The following is a 17545-nucleotide window of genomic DNA, read 5'->3' as shown; positions in this document are numbered from 1 at the left end:
GACAAAATTTCATGTAATATGATCATTAAATCTTAAATTTTCTGAGTGAAATTTATTCCGTCATTAGTACAAGGGCTTTGGAGCCGCCCATAGTTATAGCTATTGGCTGAAGCTTAGGGTGGTAGGATCCATTGGTAACCATTGATATAAGGGATAAGACAATGACCGGTAAATTGATAATCATCCCCAATGTTAATACACAAAATTACCCATTCTAAAAATTCCAGTTAGTGGTTAAAACGTTTGGACACTCAACTTAAAGAACCAACCAATCAAAATTCAAGAAAACATTGGGAACTAGATTAATAAACAGCCCTCCGTAATGGTAACAGCTAGACAGTTTTAACATCTAGCCTTTAGCAGTCGCAATGATAGCGGCTCTACGGCAAAAAATCTTGCAGCTTCGATATACTTATTATTTTTTGGCTAATAAGCAATATGGTAGCTCTCCGCAGATGTAGATTGTATTGATATTACTGGTTGCAGCTGTACACAGCTGCTAAGCCCTTAATTCATTTATCATAGCTACATTAGCAATTTTCTGAGGCCCTAAAAAATTATTAAATATTCCTAGAGGGAAAGAGAGAGTTTTAGAATTAACGTGATTATCTCTTTATGTATACAGAATTTTTTGTAAGGTTTTAATAGATTATTTTTAATTTTCAAATATCCCGTAAAACTAAGTGTTAGTACATACGTTTAGAAACATATTAGAGTGCTATAAATTTGAATATTGTTTTAAATGAATGGGTATTGGGAAGTTAAAATTGAAAAATTATCTAGGATCATATTTTTCATCCCCATAGTATTCTTTTATAACCATTAATCACCTTGCAAAGTAAAAAATATAAAATAAAAATTAGGAGAAATAAATTAACTAGTTCTTTATGTTAATTTCAACAGTCTTCCTAATACATGTTTAAGGGCAGTTCTATTTAAATTTAACTTTGTCTTACGAGATCTCTGAAAAGGTATCGCCACTCTTGAAACATTTTAGAGGTAAACAAATTCATAAATTTTCCAAAAAATCAATATAATTTGTTGATTTTCTAATGGAAAATATAAATTACATTTACCTTATTTTTAAGAATTTTAGATCAAAAGGTAAAGGGGCCAGTTGGGAGGGGGGGGGGGGATTTTTAACTTCTTTTTCATGGATTTTTCTTATCTTACTTTATTTTGCAGAAATGAAATAAATTGTGGGTTAAACTTTAAGTAGTAGTCATTACTTGATTGGTCATTTTCTCATTGGGTTAAGTTAGACCTTTTATAAACCACTTTTCAATCTTAGAAAAATAAGCAAGCTTCTGATTTTTCTATGAATTATTTTTAAAGCGTAGGAGAGTATAAACAGCTTTTTTTCAATGATTGATGATATCTAAAATGTCTTTTAAAAAACACTTTTAAACCAGTCAAAGTACATTGGAGTGTTTTTGAATGCATTGCATATACTTTTGAGACATGTTTTTTATTTGTGTTAGTGTTTGTTGGTAGAGGGGGATAGTGCAATGCATATTGTAATGATGGGGTAAGGTACCGCAGTTAGATTTATGAGAAAAAAAAGCTAATCTAATATTCATAGATTTTATTTTAAATTAGTACATTTATTTTTTACATCTTTAACAAATTAGAGATATTTAATTAACTACTTATTAGCAACTAGTCTTAAATTCATAACCAAATAGTCTAAAATATTCCAGGACCTATGTAAAGCTTTCCTAAAATAAACATCACAATCGGATCTTAATGGACAAATTCTTCCTACTAATTAAACAGGCTATACTTATTTATTTTAATCAACCTTCTCAATACTGGCAGCATATGAAATATCATTGGTTTATATCGATTTCATGGCTTAAATTAGATAGTGTATTTGTTGACATAATATAAATCTTGAAAATCACATTTTGACTTTTGTTTATTTTAAATATACCTATGGTTTTGATAAAAAGTTGCCAAGGCTGACATTTTATCGACATCTCATTATTTTAATGCCCTCTTTGGCTACCTATTTATTGTGATGATTTATAATACAAGTTTTAAAAGACAAAAGTACATACTTACCTAATGCACATAAATTCATTTTAGTATCTAACTGTATATACTACATATTGTGAGGAATGACACTTGTATCCTCTCTAGAGAGAAGATGAACATTGTATATTGTTGTACAGTTCACTTGCATACATAATTATCATTCATAACAAGGATTACTTTAAAAGGTGGGAAATTAAAAGGCATGAGGATAAAATCTGTTAGAGAGATTTTTATATCAATCAGGCCAACTGTAATTAGTAGGTAAAAAGTTCCTAGGAGTGTTTTCTCTATCTGTTCTAAAGTATCTTTTATTTAATTGTGATTCTCAGAACTTTTAAGGTGATGAAGACATATAGGGTAAGCTTAAATTAATTTTCTAAAAAAATTCTGTAAAATCTTTTTTTACAAACATTTCAAAACCAAATTTGTATACCACTAATACACAACAAAATTAGGAGTCTTTCTTCATAATCTACATTTTCATAAGTTAAATATTTTCACTGTTTAACACTATATTGTCCCTATTTTAAATATTACACGTATGTAACTATGTCTCTTATCTAGGGACTCTGTATTCAAGAGGTAAAAAAGGGTCTGAAAAAATGGCCTAAAACCATCCCAATGCTTAAATCTAAAAATAATGCCTACAACTATCCAGGGAAGCTTCCCTAAAAAGGAAAACTCGTTCAGTTCAGTAGTTATGAAGATTTTAAGCTTCAGACAAATAACCATATTTTAGGATGCTGTTAGCTTCTTATTCATACTTTGGAACACAATTGTCCTCGTTGCAATTAAATTCGTTGTTTCCAGCTAGAAGATAGCTTTGTCTTTACTCAACAGCCTACGCGTTTAGCTTCAAGTTGAAAAGTTATTTTGTTTTGGTTGTAAACACTGTGTTTAGGTTGTCTGCATGTATGTCATTGCCAAATTTAGACAGGCCATATTTTAACATTCTTGTGATATTGTACAGTTGGGAAGTTGATAAGCTTAGTAGGTGTGTGCTCAGGATTTTAATCACACACACACAACTGGGAATTTTATCAGGTCTTTACCTTTCCTTGACTTATGATAAGCTTTACTAAGGGGAACCATATCAGCGGTTAGCAAGATCCTTCGCTACACTGAGGAAGACACATGAACAAAGACATCCTTTTACTTTACTAACTATTAAATTATATAATTCTAAATTTTCATTGGCTGAAATTAAATTTAAATGAAAGGATCATATATAAATTTTAAAGATAAGAAAATAGTTTGGATCTATTCAACTGTTGTCTATTTATGTATTTGTATTGTCTTGAAAAATTACGATGGTTATTCTCACAACACGAAAACAGAAAACAGGGATGTAAATGTATAAAGGCCTTTTAAAAACCCAGATGGACACCGAAAACTCCCACCCACCCCATCTTATTTTTAAAAGCGAAGCTTTTCTATAATTAGGGTCAGTCCGTCCGTACCTCCGTCCGTCACAGAGAGATAGCTCTTTTCGTTAATTTAGGCATGTTAGAATTGTCCTATTGATTTCAATTTTTGCATGATGATTCCTATAGTAGTTAGGTACGATTTAAAAAGCGTAGCAACTCTATAGGCATTACCAGAATGTCCGTACGTCCATTTTAAACATGTTGATTTTTTTTTACTTTTTTAACAACATATTTTTATGTGATCTAATCATCAGATTGATCTGATATTTGGTATATTGATTTCTGGGACAATAAAGTATAATGTTATAAGCGAAGCAACTCTATCCTAAAAATGTACGTATGTCCATAAACATTATCAGGTAGTTTTTCAACAAATTTACTTACAATTTTTATTCGACTTTTATAACTTTAAAATTCTGATTATTCAGTTTTGACACTATACAAGTATTAATGTCCGTTTGTCCTATCGTTTCAGTGCTTCGCTTTTATGTATGTTGTCAACCTTGTTTAAATAAATTGATAATAAAGAGCGTTCAAGATTTTTTTCTTAACCCCTGTGTGGGTCCTTAAACCTGCGGTAACCTAATCAGTAATAAACAAACAAACAAATGACTACCCCCTTTTTATAATAAAATTTATTTCAATAATAAGAAGAAGGGGTTATCAATGATCAAAAAAACTACCAAAACTTCATTGGAAGAAATTGATACAAATTTTCAAGATTTAACTCATGCATTTTCTTTTGTCAACCAATTATTTTTTCAGCAGACCTTTCTCTTTCTCTGTATGCGTTCAAATCTTTTAGATAAATTAACGAGCAAAGAAAGACCAACAAATAAAACTTATAGAGTAACTTTGCCTCTAATAAGACATTAAATATCTATTAGCTGAATACCCAATTGATCTAAAGTTATAAGACAATAGCTGATAAATTTATGTACATCCCCAATGATGACACACAAAATAACCGCTTCTATAGATTAAAATTAGTGGTTGAAAGGTTTGGACACTCAACTTAATAAACCAACCAATCAAAATTCACTGAAGTCCTCAAAGTTATTAAGCCATTTAATAAGAAAACGTTATTATAAAACTTTGGGGACTAGTGGATTTAACTAACAGATACAAATGCTTTTTTAAAGTAGCTGCTTTACGAAAGATTATTGATTCTTTGGTAACAGAGAAAAGTTAATGTTCCCTAAATGTATTTTTGTTTAATATATTGCATAAAGAGTTGAAAATATGCTGGAGACACACCAAAAGTCAACGGGTTTTTGTCAATTAATAACCTAAGAAAAACGTGGACATCCAAAAGTCAACAAACTTATCTTGAATTGGTTTAGAGTTGTGATTAAATGTATTGAAAAGGGGAAAAAGGCATTAAAAATGTAGGCAATATTATTAGTAGCGAAGCTACTCTATAATTCGAAATGTCCGTCCGTCTGTCCGTCCGTCTGAGACAAAGTGGGGAAACGTGATTTTCTCGGCTCCTATAAAAGATAGACAGCTGAAATTTTTAGTGAAGATTCTTATAACATATGCCAATCTAATCTATACATTGTTTTGTCCATCCGTCTGTCATTTGGGGTGCTAGATCGATTCCTACATTTTCATGTTTTTCTGATTTTCTCAACTCCTTTTTAAGATAATGGGCTGAAATTTTCAGGGATTGCTTAGATATACATTTTACATATTTTCCTTAAGTTTTATTACAATTTTTTTTATTAATAGGGGTGCTAGATCGATTCCTAGATTTTTAGGTTTTCTATTGTTTTCTCAATTCCTATTCAGGATTTCCGGCTGAAATTATCATGGATTGAATATGCTGATAGTCTACATATTTCCATCAAGTTTCATTAAGAATTGTTTATAAATTGTGGTGCTAGATCGATTCCTAGATTTTTAATTTTTGTGATTTAAAGGTTGCGTGATTTTGAAGTTTTCGTTATTTCCCTCAAATATATAGGATGACACTGGTATATTGTAAATATATTCATAATATACATTCTTAATTTCTGAGCTTCGCTACTTATGGATGCTGTCATCCTTGTTTTTAATGATAAGATTTATGTCAAACAAATGTTTTTTCTTCATATTATTTTAAAGACAAGGAAGTGCATTTAATTAGAGACTATTCTTTAGTAGCGAAGCTACTCTATAATTTGAAATGTCCGTCTTAAACGTTTTGTAAAAAAACGTGATTATTTCGGCGATCTTTTCAAGATAGACGCCTGAAATTTAAGAAATTAAATAAATTCACTTTCTTCATAACTTTACCAAGTTTTGTCAATTAATTGGTGTTCGATTCCTAGATTATTAAGTTTTCATTATTTTCTCGACTCCTATTTAGATGGCTGAAATTTTCAGGGATTGAAAAAGCTGTTTAAATTCTGCATACTTCTGCTTTTTGGTTGGGGTGCTAGATCGATTCCTAGGTTTTCTCGTTAGAGATTTTAAAATGTTTTGTTATTTATTTTAGTTTAATGTTCATCCATTATCTTTTAGCTAGCTTCGATGCTTATGGATGTTGTCATCCTTGTTTCATTTGTTTCCATCTTTCAAATACAATACAAATGATGTTCAATTTTAAAATTGATTGGTGTAATTTAACTTAAAAATGCAGTGTATATATTTAATTTTTGCAAACATTAGTAAAAACATAGTACACTACAGTATTTTTTCAAATTAATAAAATTTACTGCAAACGTGTTTAAAAGCTTCAATTGGAACCTTTTTGGTCAATTCATTTTTAAGCATCAAATATTTTTAAAAAGTTATTAAACTAGGCAAATTTAATCCTATTTAACTATTCAAGGAGCAAAGCTTCTATATAAACAGAACCAAAAATGTTTGGAGTGCAGCTACTAATAACTTTATCACAAAGAAAATATGTCCATATAAATGTTTATTTCATAAACATAATTAATGAACCTAGTAATAGTGTCTAACTTTTTATCTTTGTGACATAACAAAAATCGAAGGATGAGGGGAGGTGGGAAAGGAAACCCCTAAAACAGAGATGGATTTTTGTTACGTCACAAAGATAAAAAGTGAGACACTATTACTAGATTCCTAATTAATCATTTTGAGAATTTTCTTTTTAAAAAAAAAACTTGTGTTACAATAAATGGTCAAAATATACTATGATTTGGGATGTTGCACCAGATTTTCATGTACTGTAATAAAGTAATACAAACTGCTGCTAAAATAACGATACCCCCTCCCTATACAACCCCTTTTCCAAATCCCCTCCCAACTTACCAGATGAACAAACTAACCAATAAATTGGGCTCATATTAGCAAGCTAAATTGGTGAAAAATTTTCCCGTCATTATATCCACGTATATCCTATATCCATTCCTGAAAGTTAGCCTGCCTATTATTGATTTGTTAACTATTAAGCTTCGCTATCTATGAATCAAATATGTCATTGTTATTTTAAGCTAACTGACAGACGTGATGTCATATATGTAAATATTTAATTGTTTGTTTTAACCCACCCACTTTAAAAGAAAACAAAATCAATATAAATCAACATAATTTTAAGCAAGTCACTAATGTCTCATTTTTTTCTGTTTTGTATTAATATTCATATTTGGTTTTTATACTTAACTAAGACAATTTTTTTACAAAGCACAAGAAATTAAGAAAAGACTTCTTTCCTTGGAATGTAATAAAACCCAGATGAACAACATCATGTGTAGCAAAGCTACTCTTAAATCTTTATATTACACACAGAAAAACAAGCACAAAGGCATGCAAGGCTAGCTTTAATCAGAAAAGAAAAATTTAAAAAGTTAATAGAAATAAAAGAAAGAAGATTTTGAATTTTGAAAAAACTTTTCTACAATTTGCTACAATCTTTCTTGATTTTTTTTCTAACTAGCGGCTTCGCCCCAGCCTCTAGGGGCTTTGCCCCAAGAGGTAATTAAAAAAAAAATTAGGTACCTCTGATGCTTCCACCACCACATTTCATATTTTAAAAAAAGGAAAGAAATTTGGGGTGGGGGTTATATTATTGGGAGGGGGTGTTTGTGTCCCACGCCCTAAGAAAATAGCCTAAAATCCCCACATGACCAGTAGGTATATTCCCTGAAGAGTAGAACCCGATCGGTTCAGTGGTTGCCCAGATCTTAAGGGACAGACGGAGAGACATAATTCTACTTTGTATTATAGATGATATCATTTATTTTTCCGCCTTTTGTCTATAAAATGTGCAATTTGTACGCCAAATGGAGAAAAGTGGACTCTATAATTTTACAGAAGCCATAAATTTTTAACCACTCCCACATTTATATTATTATTATACTTAAACAATGTTGTATAGATCTATTTTCCTTATGAGGTAGCACGGCTAAATAGAAAAGGCTTGTTTAGATTCCACCAATCAAAATTCAAATAATATCCAAAGTGTTTGTGTCAACGAATAAGACAACAATTTTATAAAAATTTGGGTACCATTATAAATTACAGTCTAATGTCTGCTTTCTTCCATGGGAAATAATTTAATGCATATATTGTTACTTGGATGTTACACAAGATTTTCATGTTCTCTAATGAGGTAAAACTTGAAGCTGGCTAAAATAACGATTCCCCCCTTTCATTCCCATTAACCCATCCAAAACCCAACAACGGGATGTACGAACTGACCAATAAATGATGTCCATGTTATCAACCTAAATTGACGACAATATTTGCCCTGTCATAATATCCACACACATATATTCTATCTATATCCATTAATTCATTTGGTTTTCAGGCGGTGTCACACGTCCTACTCAACAACGTACGAGGCCCAGCAGGAGGAGGAGTGTGAGGACAACTACAAGAAGTCCTGCTTTATCCAGTACTCCCCAACAGCGTTCAACGTCACCGTTAACATCTGCAGGTTAGTCGGTTATCCCTAAAAAGACACTTCTCTTTTACGGTTTCGTAGATTTTTTTTAGATATATTTGGCATATTCTCTTTCTTTGTATTCACGGTTAGTTTTTTATTAAATGAATAAGTTAGGGTACAATGTTTGGCACTTTCGATATAAGTAAATGATAATAACAAAGCCACAGAATACGATAATACCTTCAGAAAAATCTATGAAAATAGTTTTCATACTAAATTTTGGTTTTTTATATTTTTTCTAAAATGTCATGACAGAAGATGCAAAATGTCGTCTTAGTTTTTTGAAAGGATTAATCTTCTCTGAAATCTAAATTATCAAAATATTTTTTTTGGTAAATGATTATACGATATATGTCAAACATTTTATTAGAAAGAAATATTTAAAATTGTGAAGTAGAAACCTGAATAATTTTTCTTGTGGAAATAGTTTTCTGCAAATGTTGATAAACATATGTCTGCTAGCATTAAGATGTTTGTACTGCCAATACACGTTGGGTTTTATTTAAAGAATTTCTTTAAAATGTTTTTTTTTTTACATTGTATACCAATTACGCAATATTTGCTATCAGAAAACCCCCGACTAAGACTCGCCTATGACCCGATCTTTTAGGATTGCTTTGTAATTTACATTTTTGAAAGTCTTTCAACAGTATACACAGCAAATTCTCTCTTTTTTAACTAACTTTCCGAATAATATACCTAAAGCATTTGAATTGACAAAGGCTATGCTAATATTTTTACCATTCAAGTTTATTTAATATTCTAATAAATAGCGCAACCCTCCAAGTTTATGACTACTTTTCATGAACATATGATCTAAAGAATAAGCTCTGACGCAATGTCATATAAGGATATTATAATATTCATTAAAAAAATTGTTATTTTTGCATATATGTTACATTTTACAGTGTTTTGTGGCTCAAAAGAAAGACAATTAAAAATTATTTCATATTATATAGTTTAAATTACATAAGATAACCTAGAAATAGTAAAAAATTCCCTTTCTTTTTTTGTCGCAAAAGAGAATTCAACAAAGATTTTCATTAAAAAACACCTTAGTGTAAAAATTAAAAAGTTTAAACATGGTCACAAAAAGATTCAATTAGTTTATCAAATGTTTCATTTTCAGCAAATGACGATTAATCTCTATTACAAAGAATAAAGTGTAAAAAGATATTCTCGTTTTAATTTTAAGCAACTTAAAATGCATTTTAATACCTTTTAATGATTTTTTTTTTAAAACATCATTTTATAAAATGTTATTGATTTTTAAAGTTATATATTAGAATGTTTTTAAATTTTGTTAACATTTTGTTTTAAATGTAGAAAATTGGTAATTCTAAACATTCAAAAAATGATTTTATTAAATTTTCATCACTTAAATTGCATGTTTGATGAAATTTTCAACTGATAATTCAAGAAAAATCGTTTAAGTTTTATTATATTTTACTTTGAAATGTTAAAAAAATATATTATTGTCAAAAATGTGGAAGTTATACTTTCCTCAAAAAAAGGCCTAAAACATGCAAATTAACACGTGTAATGAGATTTTTTTTCTTTCAGGTTTAATTTTAAGTAATTATTGATATTTTTTGTAAAAAGGATTTTATATAAAAAGTTTTAAAACTCGAGTTATGTAGTGGTTCTAAAAAAGGTTGCGAATTTATGCAATTTTCTTGCAAAAAAAATTTTCTAGGATTTTAAAAATAGCAAAGGGTGTTATTAGACGTACTTACAGATACAATTGCTAAGTCATTTTGGCCAAACACTAAAATAAAGTTTTGACATCTGAGGGTCCAGCCGTGTATTGTTAACTAAACATCTGCTAATTTGTTCATCCCATAATTTTGTGTACTTCGCTACAAATTGATGTTGTCATCCTTGCTTCATTTAAAATCTGTAAGTTTTAAAAAACCCAATCTTCGTTTTGCCACGGGAGCTCGAATGCCAGGACAGAAAAAAAATAATCTCACATTGACATATCAATATATCTCTTCATAATCAAAACATACAAACACACACACACAAACACACGAACACACACACAAACATACTCACACACAAGGAAATATGAACTTGTGGTTTACGTGTTTGAAGTATCCAATTTCTTGTCTAATTGAATAATATTTTTTCCATGGTTTCTCCTCGACTATTATATTTTTCTAGTATTTACTTACTGGTTGTAAGTTTAATCTAATATAGTTTAAATATCAACCATATTAATCTAGAGGTCTATTTTTAAAGAAGGAAAATGGTTTTAAATTAAAATATCAATTTATTATTTATTTACCACTTTTTCAAGTAAGGGTACGTCAAATTGAAACAAGCAATTTTAAAAGGATTTAAATAATTTATTCAATCGAAGCTTTTCTATAATGAGGGCTTGTACGTCCGTCCGCATGTAATGGTTAGCTCTTGTTAATTGGATAATTATTCTTGTAACAGTTGAGTAGCGTAGCAACTCTATAATCGTTACCAGAAAGTCCATGCATCCAATTAAAACATTCTGATTTTTTAATTTTTTTTCCTTTAAAATTTGATGTTTTTATTACAATTGGCAAAAAAGCCAATATCAAATTCCTCTGTATAACACTCTAGTGTTCTATTTTAACTAAATGTGTTTTCTTTCCATACCTTATATAAGTTTCATGAGACTTTAAGAGTAGCTTGCTTCTAAAATTATTAAAATGAAATTAATGGTTTGAGAGGAAAATCTAAAATGTCAAAAGTAGATATAATTGATTATGTTTACCTAAATATTTATAAAGAAAAACTTGATATTCTCTGAATGTATTCAGCTGTGCCAAAGATCAAAAGATTAAGTCTGTAAAAAGATAAATTTTAAGCTAGCTTGCAATTTTCCATAAAAAAGTGCATTTTCCTCAACTAAGAAGAAAAATTCTGAACCCCTTACAAGTATGAAATTTTATTACAACAGGATTAAAAATTTTAAAATTTCAAGTAAAATATCCTATTTTTGTAAATTTTTTTGTCTAGAATTTTGATGACTACCATACCGATTGAGTTCTCCATTGTATGGAGTTATAGGTCCCTGGATGGTTATAGGCGATTTAATTCCTATATATCTAAGAATTGTTTTAGGCTATTTTCCTACTTTCCTTACTCATTCAAATACAGAGCTTGTAACGCTGCCGCTAGTATAATTTACATGATATTCTAATAATAAAGCACCATTTGATTATGTCTAGAATGTTTTGTAAATTGTAGGATTACTCTGTCCAGCAAGCTTAGTATTGGTCCTTGGCAGGTTAAATTCCTTTACTAAAATAAGTTAAGGGGTAGGTCTTGATTCTGATTATTAGGATAGAAAATTCCTAACGCAATTAGTACTTTATTTATTCCATGTACCATTTCGAAAGAGGGTTGTGAACCATGAGAAATATTTGCATAGCGAGGCTGCTCTTTATTTCTAATTGTATGTCTGTCAGGTAACAAAGTTCTGTTATATCTATGGATCATCAAAATATTTTAACTAACATCCTTTAAAAGTATAAAATGAAGGACCCTAAGTAATGAAAAGTAATCCTTATAATAAAGTAAAAGGATGTTTGTCTGTCAGTCTGTGTGTCTGTTTGTCTGTACCGAAGGATCTCGCTAATCGCTCAACCGATCAGGTTCTCCTTTACAGGGTAGCTTCTCATAGGTCTCGGGAAGGTTTATAACTATTTTAGGGGAGGGTACCACCGCCCTCCCAAGAGAAATCGCCCCTAGGTAACCGCTATTAATATAAATAATACAAGCCAATATCTGAAGTATTTTTGATTTTCTAATTCGCTAAAGCCATGCTAAAAAATAATGTTGTTATCCTTGTTAAAAATGGAAACTTCTTATTAGACTATTAGCTGGTTGTGATTGGAATAACATTTATAACAAACAAATACTGATGTAATAGATATGCTTTGGTTTTGTGCCAATTTACTTATTGGCAACATTAGAGTAAAACACTAGAGGGAGAAAGGGTTAAATAACTGTATCTCCCCATGCAACCACCTTGTGCAACCTTTCTATTGGGTCATTGAAAATCAACCAAAAGTGTTGCTTATCCAAGTAATCCAAGTAACAGAAAATAATTTAGAAGCAGACAAAAGAGGTCTTCGAAAAAGGAAGGGAGGTAGTTGTCTGTATATACATCTATACTAAAGATCTGTTTTGGCAACAAATCAATGTCGATAAATAAAAATAACAAGAACAAACTTATTCAGCAATAGGAAATTAAGGCTATTTCAACAATTATATATTTAAGGAAAGTAGAAAGTAAAGACAAAATTACATAGTTTTCCTATTTAATGGTTGCTTACTTTACATATTTCGCTTTTGAAACCGACTTTCTCAGTTTTTACTATTTTTGTGACTGCAGTTGGATCATAAACAAGGATGACAACATCCATAAAAGCGAAGCACTGAAAGGGTAGGACAAACGGACATTAACACTTGTATAGTATCTGAACTGAAAAATCGGAACATAAATGTATAAATGTCGAATCAAAATTGTAGGTAAATTTGTTGAAAAACTGCATAAAAACAGGATAATGTTTATGGACATACTTACATTTTTGGACTTGATTATAGAGTTGCTTCGCTTATAATATTGTTCTTTGTTGTCCCAGGAATCAATTTACCAAAAATCAGATCAAACGGATAATTAAAACACTTGAAAATTTGTTGTTAAAAAAGTAGAAAAATCAACATGTTTAAAATGGACGTACGGACATTCTGGTAATGATTATAGAGTTGCTACGCTTTCTAAATCGTACCCAACTTCTACAGGAATCATCATGCAAAGTTTAAAATCGATAGGACAATTCTAACATGCCTAAATTAACGAATAAAAGCTATCTATCTCGGACGGACGTACGGACGGACGTACGGACGGACGGACGTACGGACGGACGGACGGACCGACCCTAATTATAGAAAAGCTTCGCTTTTAAAAATAAGGTTTATTCATTGATAAATGCACAACCAATGACAAATAAACGAATAAGAAATTATTTACTGTTTAATCATTCTGTCAGGGAATGGGGGGAATGACAAGCGAAGCTTTATACAGTACCTATAAAAAAAATGACGTCAAACTGGCCAATCAGCGATCAATAAAAATGTATACTGGCCTGCAATTGGTATTTTAGACCGTGTATTAGCCTACCATTGGTCATTATTTATTGTATGACGTCATTTTTTATAGGCACTACTTAGAGCTTCATGACAAGACAATGCACAACAAATTGATTTTTCTTTGTATAATTCTGCCTTTGATAGTTTATAAAAATTGCAAAAAAGAAAGGGCTGTAGATTATTTTTATATGCCCTTATTCACTCCCTCCTGATTAACTCTTTTCTGTTCTTTTTAAACTAAAAACAAAAGATTTATTCTTGTAAGGGAGTGTTGAACATAATAATCCTTTTAGCCAGTTTTATGGCGAAGCTACTTTACAATACATCTGTAGGTGATAAATACATTTATTGGTGGTAATGCTCTTGTCACACCTGAGTTTAAAAAGACGAAATATAATTACTTAAAATTTGCTAAAATATTTTTTCTTTCAAAAAATTTGTAACTAAGGTTGTATTTGTCTTTGTTGATGATAAAATCTGCCTTTCATAGTTTACAATTTTTTTTTTTTTTTGGGGGGGGGGTTGGATGTGAGGTAGGGTTGAGGATAAATACGTCCAAGCTTTTTATGGTAGGGGTAAATACCCCTTTACTTCTTGACAAGATTGAAATGCAACCGAGTTCACTTGGCTGGGTAATTTTTAGGAGGGGGGAAAATCAAGTTTTTTTTCTTGTTGATTATTTTAGCATGACTGCTACTCTATAACTATGACATGTCCATGAAGATGAATGTCCGCCCGACACTAAAAATTTATAAAAATGATGAATTTATCTTCTTTGAATATTGGATACTTTGCTAATAAGTTTTTTCCCATAAAAAATGTTGCTAGCCTGTTTATTTACATGTTTTCCCAGTTTTATCTGTGCAATAAATGTTTAATTTCGGTTAGGCTTAATCTGCTAGTAATCTCTTGTTCTTGCCATCTGAAATTGTATAGTATTATCCTATTATTAATGCGCTATTCAATATTATCATACTTGTTTTTCTATAAAGTATCTTTATTGTCCTTATGTTTCTTTTTATAAATGGCATAGGATTAATATACTATTTGAAGAAGAATTATTGCAATACATAATACTCATACACCATTATCTATTTTTAAAAAAAACTATAGATAAAACGCTTTAAAATTGAAGGATTTATATTATTTGTTATATTTGTTGGAACTTAATTCAATAGAAGTTTGGTCACTAATATGTTTTTCGATAGTTGTAAGGTCACGTCACTTAGCTTGTGCAAAGGATGGCTTTAGGTATTTGTAATTAATTTTAAAACCTTGAATACATTTTTATTTATCCACATAACAAATCCATTAGAACTGACATGCTGACACTCTGACAGACTGCACTTTAATGCACAAGCATCTCTTTTTAAGGGGGTTTGATTAATGTTCAGTCATATTTCACAACCATAAGTACGTTATAAACATACACATACGCAATCAATTCCTAATATAAAATATGTTTTTTTTTCGTCAGTACTTTTAAAACATTTTTACATTGCACTGGCGGTATTCTTTACAGAGCTTAGCTTCCGTTCCTTTTTTTTCTTTGTGCCTGAAACGCTGAATTCTTCAGCTATCTACGTTGTGTTTAGATCAAATTTTCAGACTTTTAAATTTCTCCTACATCCAGCTAAAAAATTACCTACCAGCCTCATTGTACCTTGGTGAAAAATCTACAAAATAAGCATAATATAACATATACTAAAGATTTGGTTGTACTAACTTATACAGGGAGGGAGAGACATAGGGCTTCTTATTACAATAGTCCCTAAATTCTTATAATAAAGTTTTCTTATTCGTTGGCTTAACAACTTTGGGGACTGTTAATGAATTTTAATTGGTTAGTTCATTTAGTTGAGTTTCCAAACGTTTTAACCACTAACTGTAATTTAAAGAAGGGGTTATTTGGTGAATCATCATTAGAAATGTACATCAATTTATCGGCCATTGTCTTATCCCTTTAGATACCTGTAACATAGAGCAATGCTGTAGCCTAAGAACTGGTTTGTTTTCATAACATACTTCTAATGAATGTAAACATTTTATCAAAACTAAATTAAGTCAAATCATTGCATCGCCTTCGGGTTTGTTTTAATGACGCCTGAAGTACATTAACATAAGTTGGTAATGATTTTATGTATGATTTTAAAATTTTAGGCCTATTTTCAAGCCTGAGCAAACTTTATTTTCTGTTTTAATGAGTTGTTCATGAAATAAACATTATGGTAATTTATACTTCACACTTTGTTAGGATTAACTTAGGCTTAAAATTTTACAAAACCCATTTAAAATTGTGGATGTAAATATTATATAAGAAAAAAACAGGGATCAAAGCGATAAAACAATGGCCGATAAGTTGATGTACATCCAAAATAATAATACATAAAACTACCCCTCCTGTAGATTACAATTAGTGGTTATTTATTTTTGAACACTCAACTTAAAGACCAAACCAATCAAAACCTAATAAAAGATGCCAAAGTTGTTAAGCCAACGAATAAGATAAATTATTATTTAACCTTTGGGACAAGTGTAATAAACAGCACAATGTCCCCCAAAGTTTCGTTATTGAAAGTAGTAATAAAATAGGACCCCTAAAATTCAAGGTTTAGCCCCCTTAATATAATTAATTAGTGTCTGTATAAAGTTGATTAATGTAAACTAATTATATAAATAGGAAGCGCAGCTACTTTTCAATACTGGCCGCCCGACACTGATCATAAAAAACTCTTTAAAAAGTTTTATAAAATATGTCACATATGTTGAAAGTTCCTGTAAAAAGTGTTGTTTTCTCTTTTGATTTTAATATTTTTGGAACTGTTATTGCTGCTTAACTCATAATTGTCCTTGTTCATGTAAACCTGACACTGTGCGTATTAAAGAGGTTGTGATCTGATAAGAAAGGAAAACAATGGGCTTTTAAAATTTGATGATATCTCAGCAGTAATCAAATTAAAGCAAATATGTCTAGGAAATGGATATAGAGAATACGTGGATATTTTGATATATTCTTGCATAGTCTATTAAAATGTTTCTCTCAGCTGGCTAATTTAACTATTTAATACTTTACCCCATCCCATCCCCTGACAATGTGAGGAACGTATTGACCAATAACTGACTATATTAGCAACCAAAACTGACAACAATAATTCCAGTCACAATATCCACTTGTTCTATATCCATTACCTTGGAACATAATTGAGTTTTTGTCTCATTATTTCCTTTGCTTCCTTAAGAATTCTGTTTAAATATGAAGATCAAAAAGTATATAAAAGATACCTACTTGAATACCTACTTCAAATCTTATTCTAAAGAGCAATGACCGTCCATAATAAGTGAATTATATAGGTAAACCTATACATAGTGTTGTTGAATATGGAATGTTTGGAAATGGGTGTACCTATACTTTTTTAATTGAAGCCAGCTACTTATGCATATGTAACTTTACAATTGCCATTATTTGGTCTTAAAGATACACATTTCAAAAACTACTTTAGAAACTATTTTGAAGCGTGAATAATTCTTATTTGTTAGCTCAATTTGAAGCAATAAAGGCTGGCTGTAAAATTAGAAAATTCTTACAATATTGTTCACGATTTAAACATAAATGTCTGTTAAATATATAAAAGAGGTAGAGTAACTAGTGTAGGTAAAACAAGAATGACTTTGTCCAGAGAAAACTCCCTGTTGTTTTTTATTATTTTTGTTACAGGAATAGAATTATAAATAAACCTTAATCCTAATTTGGCCCATGAAATCTTGTAAATCAATTCAACGCAATGGGACTTTCCAGTCAATTTTTTTTACCCCATTATTTAAGAAAATAAGTTAGCGTTTCGCAAACCAGGTACTGTAGAGTAGCTTCACTCCTTACAAGAACTAGACAGCCGTATTAGCAAAAGTAAAGGTTAAATCAAATATGCGCCAGTTTTTTTTTGCATGTGCGAGACAGGAAAAATTAGCATATTTTATTGCTCATTTTTCTCTACTTTTTCTAGGAATTAACTTGTACAGAATGCTAATAAGAATTAAAATATAAAAGTCG

General features: G+C 30.3%; 1 protein-coding gene across 2 annotated transcripts in view; it reads left to right on the top strand.

Moving 5' to 3' along the window:
* LOC145331599 (uncharacterized) overlaps positions 1-17545 on the top strand; it is a 68943-nt gene that overhangs the window by 43230 nt on the left and 8168 nt on the right. For both annotated transcript variants that reach the window (XM_080176352.1, XM_080176363.1), the window contains one exon: positions 8224-8352. In XM_080176352.1, coding sequence (XP_080032478.1) covers positions 8224-8352 — 129 coding nt within the window. The remainder of the gene's footprint in view (positions 1-8223; positions 8353-17545) is intronic.

Source organism: Acartia tonsa, chromosome 1 (assembly GCF_053477335.1).
Source record: "Acartia tonsa isolate MP-2025a chromosome 1, ASM5347733v1, whole genome shotgun sequence".
Classification (NCBI taxonomy): Eukaryota; Metazoa; Arthropoda; class Copepoda; order Calanoida; family Acartiidae; genus Acartia; species Acartia tonsa.
Note: the sequence above shows the minus strand (reverse complement) of the source record. Positions and strands in the feature narration are given on the sequence as shown.